The sequence below is a fragment of the Anastrepha obliqua genome, chromosome 3 (genome assembly GCF_027943255.1).
Source record: "Anastrepha obliqua isolate idAnaObli1 chromosome 3, idAnaObli1_1.0, whole genome shotgun sequence".
Classification (NCBI taxonomy): domain Eukaryota; kingdom Metazoa; phylum Arthropoda; class Insecta; order Diptera; family Tephritidae; genus Anastrepha; species Anastrepha obliqua.
The window spans coordinates 22,109,293-22,117,023 of NC_072894.1; the positions used below are offsets into that span (position 1 = coordinate 22,109,293).

A 7,731-nucleotide genomic window follows, 5' to 3' on the forward strand; every position below is an offset into this window, starting at 1 on the left:
CAATACCAAATTGCATACACAGAATACATGGAAATGTTGTTGTTGCTATACCAAAGTTACCTTGTATGAATTTGCCTTGGTGTTAAGAGTTAGAGCTATCTTTTAAGCGAGACTTATGGTGCGCACACTCACCGACGTAAACGCAGAATCGTGTCAGCTATTACGATGAAACTAATGAGAGCCCATGTAAATGAATTTTCACCACCCTTCGGTTTCATAGTATCGTAGATTGTTGACGTGGAATTTTGGATTGTTTCCGTAGAATCGTGTCAGCTGATTGCTCTCTCACCACACAGTGTTGCCAAACAGTACATTTCGGAATAATTTACAAAATAAACTTGAAAAAATTTTAGTTATTGTTAAAAGAACTTAAAAACAACGTTGAATAATGTTAATTATAGGTAAATGAACTATTTGCATTTGTTGGTTTTTGGCTTTGGTTTATTAAACAATGTAAAATTCTAACCAATAACGTGGACGTGTGAAAAAGTGTGTATGCAAAAATATCACACAAACCGACAATACATCGGTAAATGTGTAACTAAAAGAACGCAGTTGTTCTCTACGAGATGAGTTTTGCTCAATTTTGTGCTCTCTATGGGCTGCTGTAAGGGACTACGATACGTCGGTCAGTGTGCGCACCATTAGATTTCTAAGTTATGTATTTTAGAACACTGTGCAATGACCGTGTATTCATGATTGCATTTGATAAGAATGTAGCGTAACCTTTTACTTTAGAAGTTTATTTTATTTACGAACATTTCATTATTCGCTTACACATTAGTGGTGGTTTGACAATATAAAAATAAAAATTTAAAAAGAGCATAACGACATACTTATGCGCCAAATGAAGATTGAAGTTGCAACCACTTCAGATTCGAGTTAACCTTTTCTTGGAACAGTCGAGAAATTTTCAAGTTAGTTTTCCTTTTCCCCATAAACAAATTTTGCCTACAAAGCCGGAACTAAGTTTACTTCACGGTTAAGGTGAATTCATAAAAGTTGGTGATACTAGAACAAAAACAGCATCTATGTGTATTTCGTTTTTGGAATTTGGTGTTTTGAATGTTAAAATTTTCTTGGCCTTGTTCAAGGTGGAGAGAATACACGGAAATGCATGTAGGTACAAAGTTTGTAATAAATCATTTTTTTGTCGACTTGTGTGTATAATAATAGAAAGAATTGAGAAACGAAGTATTTTCACTGTCCACCTGACATATTATTAAGTGATTTTGTCGAAAGCACATTTGATCAATCTAATATATATTTGGCGTTTTCTAAAATTAAATTGATATTTTCGAAAGTACTGATGGAAAGGTGCAGTTCTAAACCAGAAATTTTTTTCACTCTTTAGGTTTTCCCTGCAGGGTATTCATATCAGAAAACAGCTGGAAGAGTTGGTGGTGAAAAAGAATGATTATATTCTCTACATCGTCGGTGCTGAACATAGCAAAACTATTAAGCTCTTCATTCAATTTGTAGACATTGGTTCATAACATCAAATTGAACAAACGTATTGTAATATTCCTAAATTTGCCGGTATTTGGCGGATTGGTAAGAGTCAAAGAAATATACAAATATTTACTGGCAAAGTGTTTTCATTAATGTACGCAGTGAAAGGACATCATTTTTGTGTTCAATTTTCAATTTTCTTAAACAAAGAATTTGTCAAAGCAGTGCAGAAAATCGGTATTGATTAAGCAGTGAGAAATCAATATTACAATGAGACAAACTGTTTGTGTATTACTCGTGTCGTTGGTAGTGTTTTGTTATGGTTGTGCGTCTATTATTTGTGCATAGTAATCATTAGCGATAACCTCACTTAGTTATATGTGCATGTATGCATGTAATTATTTTTGTTTTTTTTTTCCGAGCCACTTTTTGTGGAGACTTCGAGTTTAGTATAACATTTGACACCAGCAAATTAAAAAAAAATTTCTTTTACATGTGTATGTCTATTTTTACGCAGCATAGAATCAAATCGACCGAACTAGACAAATCCAAACGCATATTAGAGTATTGAAGTATTTGGAAAGAAGTAAAATTTGAACGATTTGGAGACAAGATGGGCACCGTTAATGGACCCATTTCTGGCAACACGACTTATCTATTGCTCTTAAGTGTTGTTGTGTTGCTGGTTATTGTTGCGAATATTGATAAGGCTAGCGCTTTGGGTCGGTTCCGTAACGGGCGTTATGATGACGGGTTCCTAGGTGAGCCCAGCAAATTCGAGTCGCTGCGGCGTGAGCCAGAACCAGAAGATCAATGGTTTGAACAAAAGCTGGATCATTTAGGGCAGACAATTAAGGATGTCACTTGGAAACAGGTATGCAATATTTTCTGTTTACCGTTATTATGTACGTACATACATATATACATATGTGTATGAAACTAAATTTATGCTTTTCACAGCGTTATTTTGTGAACGATGAATTCTACCGCAACGATAGCACAGCGCCAATTTTTCTCATGATTGGTGGCGAAGGTGAGGCATCAAAACGTTGGATGTCCCAGGGTGCTTGGATTAAATATGCTGAGATTTTCGGCGCCCTATGTTTCCAATTGGAACATAGATTTTATGGAAAGAGTCATCCCACAAGGTAATTGGGTTTTGAACTGTTTGAAGCCAAGGCGACATTCATGCAAGGTGAAGTCACTAGAGCAACAGCAAAATTTAATTGTATTTTGTATTTGTAATCTGGTGGATTGAATGCCAAAATTTCAATGGGAATGTAGATAAAGAACAAAAGAAAACATTAATAAGAAAACTTATTACTTTAACATTCACACCATCTAATTGCAACAAAAAAAAAAAAAAAAAAAAAAAAAAAAAAAACAGCCAGCTACTCTAGCATCCAGTAAAATGTTATATGAATTCGGATTGTTAAGTGCCAGTTATTTTAATTAAATTTTGATCAAACCGGCAATGACTGCAACTATTATTTTTTGCGTTCCCACGACAGTCGGTTCTTCGTAACCGGAACGACCCGGATTTATAACTGGCCAAGGACTATCACTTCAGCAGCATTCCTCGTTTATGCATGGGGAATGTTTATGCTGCTACAATAACAACAAACTTAATTTTTTTACAATAATTACTTTTTAAGTTTTACGCTTTGTGTAGAAAATAAAGCCTATTTTTGAGTTGTATTTACATATTTTTTGCTTAAAAAACTCGAAAAATATTTTTATATTTTAAGGGGTTAGGGGTAGTCAGAGGCCCGATGAATGAAAATGATGATTTTCAATAATTTTTGTTTGCTAGTCAATTGCTTTATTTTACAAAAATAAAAACATAGCATTAATATATCTCTTGGACTTGACTTTAGCAAAATTTCAAAAAAAAAAAAAATATAATTGTGAAAGTTATAGCTGTTTGTGTGGAGCACGTTTCTCGAGAACTCTCCTGCGGTGATCATCACAAGTCCTTGGAGATTCATCTAAATCAATCAGCCAAGAGAAATTAGTTTTATAATCTTGTGCCTGATCGAAACTTTTTTTTCAAAATTAACAATATAGCGGCCTCAGGAAATATTTTTCAGATTTGTGAGAAAAAAAACCGACAATTAAATATAAAAAAAAAATATTAAACAATTTGAAAAAAAAAAATCCTTCGATCAGGCACGAGTTTTACATATTTTTAAACGGCAGTATAAATTTAATTGAAATCTACCAAGCGGTTTTTTATTTACAGTGATCACCAGTTCAAAAAACATCGCTTTGAGAAAAAACGCATTTAAAGTTTTGCTATCAACTCGAAAATTATTTGTCGGATTATCTTTAAATTTTCACACAATATTTTTAAGATATACTTTAAGAAAATGCAAAAAATATCCAATTTTTTGAAAATTCGAATTAGGGGTTCTTAGGTATGTAAGTAAGCTTAAAAAAATAACTTTTATTTTCTTAAAAAAATGTAAGTTTAAAACAACCATTTAAATGTTGTATCACCTTTATACGCAGCTTTTCTCTTTTAGTATCTGAAAAATTTGTACTTCCTTTTGTTTGTAGAGATCTCTCTACGAAGAATCTTGTCTATTTGTCCTCGGAGCAAGCACTTTCGGATTTGGCCAATTTTATTCGAAGCATGAAACAGCAATATAATTTGGGTGCTAAACAAAAATGGATAGTGTTCGGTGGTTCTTATCCAGGCTCGTTGGCAGCCTGGGCGCGTGAGAAATTCCCAGATCTTATACATGGCGCTATTAGCTCTAGTGGCCCATTACTGGCCAAGGTTGATTTCAAAGGTATGGAAATCGTGAGTAACACGCATATACATTTTTTATTAACTTATTTTGAAATTTCTAAATATTGTTTTGCGAATTTTCAGAGTATTTTGAGGTGGTAAAAGCTTCCTTGGCTACCTACTCGTCTGAATGCTTGGAAGCAGTTGGTCGTGCTTTTGCACAAGTTGAAATTCTAACACGCCACATGATTGGCCAGCACAATTTGGATGATAAATTCAAGTACCTATTTTATTGATACATTTTTCAGAAAATTATTGATTTTATTTATTCTATGGTCTCCACATAGAACCTGCACACCAATCAAGGACTCGGTCGACAATCCGTTGGACATGTCCAACTTTTTTGAAAGTTTGGCTGGCAACTTTGCTGGAGTTGTGCAATATAACAAGGACAATAAGCCGACCGCCACATATACAATCGATGATGTAGAGTTTACATATAGACAAAACATATCAAGTTTAATTATATTCAAACCTTTGTTAACAGCTTTGCAATGTCATGGTCAATACTACCATCGGACCACCAGTTACTCGCCTCGGTGTCGTCAATGACATGCTCTTGAAGGAATCAAAGGAAAAATGTTTGGATTACAAGTATGATAAAATGATAGCTGAGCTGAAAGAGACTTCATGGGATGCTAAGGCTTGTAATGGCAGTCGTCAGTGGACTTACCAGACATGCAATGAATTTGGGTTCTATCAAACATCAAATAATAAGAGTGACATTTTCGGTGATCGTTTTGCAGTTGACTTTTTCATAAAGCAATGCATGGATATTTACTCAGAGAGGTGCCATTTAAATATGTTTTGTACATACACACATGTACATATGTAACTTTATTTAAAATATATTTAAAACAGCATGGATGCAAAGTACCTCGAGCAGGTGGTTTCACAGACTAATACTTACTATGGAGCTCTGCATCCCAACACAACCAATGTGCTCTACGTGCATGGTTCCATTGATCCATGGCATGCGCTGGGTTTGACCAAATCTAAAAATCCAAAATTACCAACTATTTATATTGAAGGTATATTCTGGTTTTTCGCTATTTTTTATTCAATGTATTAAAGATGTATTTTCGTTCATATTTTTAGGTACTGCACACTGCGCCAATATGTACGAGCCCGCTAAAACCGATCCACCACAATTGGTGGAAGCACGCAATAAAATAATTAAATATATTTCGCAATTGTTGGAGAATTTTAAGGTGGCTAGAGCATAAGTAGATATGAAGAATTTTTTCTTGAAAAGTACGAGTCGTCTGTAATATTGTAATATAATTTTACACTCGAAAGAAAATCGAATATATTCTGTTAGCGAATATGTATGAGCAAGCATGTATATTTTTATATAAATAAAGAAAATACTTGATAATTTTGTGGATTATTGAGGAACTTGGCAAAAGGACCTTGGAATATGGTAAGCGAAAGTGATGGGCTGAACTCGACGAAATATTGATAATGAAAAAAAAGGATGTCAATTTATTATTAATGTTATTATTATGCAGGGAGTATATTCGCTGCGATCTGAACTGATTTTTTTTTTTCATTGGCCGTTAAAAAATATGAGAGATAAGTTTTGAACAACAGCTCACGAAATATTGTTTTTTTTTTTAAAGAGATTAAAAGACCTTAAACTCAAGGACGCTGTCAGATATCGTATATACAAAAAAAAAGTTGTAGTTAAATAATTTGAAAGGTATATAATCAAGCCATGGATTTAAAGCAATATTAATAAATATTAAAAATGAGTCATAAATAAGCTATCGAGCGGACGCCGTAGCTGAATTGGCTGGTCTGCGACTATCATTCAAAAGTGCACAGGTTCGAAAATACAGGCACAAAACACAAATTTATAGAACTTTTTTTTCTAGTGGCGGTCGCTGCTCGGCAGGCAATGGCTAAACTTCGAGTCTATTTCTGCCATGAAAAAACTCTTCTTAAAAAACAATTTGCCGTTCGGAGGCTGTGTGAAGCTATAGCTGTTTGTGGGATAACATCAATACCTACTCTACAAATAGGAGGAGGAGCTCGGCCAAACACCCAAAAAGGGTGTAAACGCCAATTATATATACGTGGGGGGTTCAATATGTACCCGTGTTAGATACGAATATAGAATTTTTTTTTAATATTTTTTATTTTTCAACATAGTCTCCTTCTCTCAACGCTCCGGCTATTTTTTAACACCAAAAAATAGGATTTGTCGAACTCTTCAAAATACGCCTCTGTCTCGTCGGTGACTTCCCCGTTTGAACTAAATTTTTTTCCCCCGAGAGCCATTTAATTTTGGAGAACAACAAAAAGTCGTAGGGAGCCAGAACGGGTGAATACGAGGGATGTGGCTGCAATTCATAACGCAATTCATGCTTTTTGGCGGCGACAACTCCGGATGAATGTGCTGGTGTCTTATCGTGGTGAAACAGTGCCTTCTTTTTCGACAAATGCGGCCGTGTCTTCTTCAATTTTTTGTGAAAGCGGGCCAATAAGTCATTGTAGTATTGGCTAGTGATCACTGGATCTTCTTCCTTTTTCTGTAAAATCCGTCGTTCGCATCCCGAAAAATCGTCGCCATTACGTTTTCGTCCGATGATACTGTCTCCGCCTTCTTTGGAGCAGATTCACCGGGAGAAATCCATTAGATTGGTAGTTGTTTAGTTACTATTACTTCGCGCACTTTCGGTCGTCGATCAGCGAGAATCACGTTGTGGACTTTTTGAATGATTTCTTCGGTAATCACATCTGCCGTGCGTCCTGGTCGCTTCTCACCAAAAACGGATGTTCGCCCACGTTTAAATTCGTTCAACCGCCACTGTGTTAATAGATGGCGAAGCGTCTTTATAGACAGCATCCAACTTTGCTTTTATCTCCTCGTATTTTTTACCATCCAAAAACAACAAGCGAATTACCGAACGAAACTTCTCTTTTTCCATTTTAGCGAAAATCACGAAACACGACTTACTCGAATAGCTGCAAAATCCAAATTAACCTATAAATCAGTTTGAAATTTGTTTTGCCGTCGCTTGATAGATGGCAGCACACGATGCTAACACCAACTTCCCTCAGGAACGCCTTCTGTCATCAAACACGGGTACTTATTGAACCGCCCTCATATATAAGCTTTCGAATTAAGTATATGTGAATAAACGAAGATATTCAGAAAAATTAAAAACATACACACTATGAATAATATAAATATCGGAGTAACCAAATCGAATAATCGACTAACAAATTTATCCTTTCGAAATGTTGCTGAGAAAGTCGCATTCGAACGTGTTTTTGTTTCATTGTTAGCGAATGCGGCTCCATTGTGCGCACAGCTTTTAGAAACCCAATACGTTAGTAAAAATATTGCATGCACTGCTACTAAATCTCTTGCAATCACTCAACGTTTTTCGAGAGTAGAAAATACTGTGACACTTCGATACTCTATGGCTTGTAAACGAATAATAAATGACAGATTGAAATGAAACTACACATGCAAA

General features: G+C 35.2%; 1 protein-coding gene across 3 annotated transcripts; it reads left to right on the top strand.

The window, feature by feature from the left end:
• The first annotated feature begins 1,441 nt into the window (after positions 1–1,441).
• On the top strand, positions 1,442–5,624 carry LOC129241524 (putative serine protease K12H4.7). Of its 3 annotated transcripts, none has more exons than XM_054877912.1 (9): positions 1,442–1,554; positions 1,975–2,326; positions 2,413–2,600; positions 4,012–4,247; positions 4,331–4,466; positions 4,534–4,672; positions 4,734–5,035; positions 5,108–5,277; positions 5,345–5,624. In XM_054877912.1, exons 2-9 carry the CDS (start codon positions 2,066–2,068, stop codon positions 5,470–5,472), a joined length of 1,560 nt encoding a protein of 519 aa, XP_054733887.1. In that variant the 5' UTR covers positions 1,442–1,554; positions 1,975–2,065; the 3' UTR covers positions 5,473–5,624. The 3 variants fall into 3 exon arrangements, with proteins under 3 accessions (XP_054733887.1, XP_054733885.1, XP_054733886.1); XM_054877910.1 differs by having other exon boundaries at positions 1,443–1,554; positions 1,970–2,326; XM_054877911.1 differs by lacking the exon at positions 1,442–1,554 and adding an exon at positions 1,595–1,703 and having other exon boundaries at positions 1,970–2,326.
• The last annotated feature ends 2,107 nt before the right edge of the window (positions 5,625–7,731 follow it).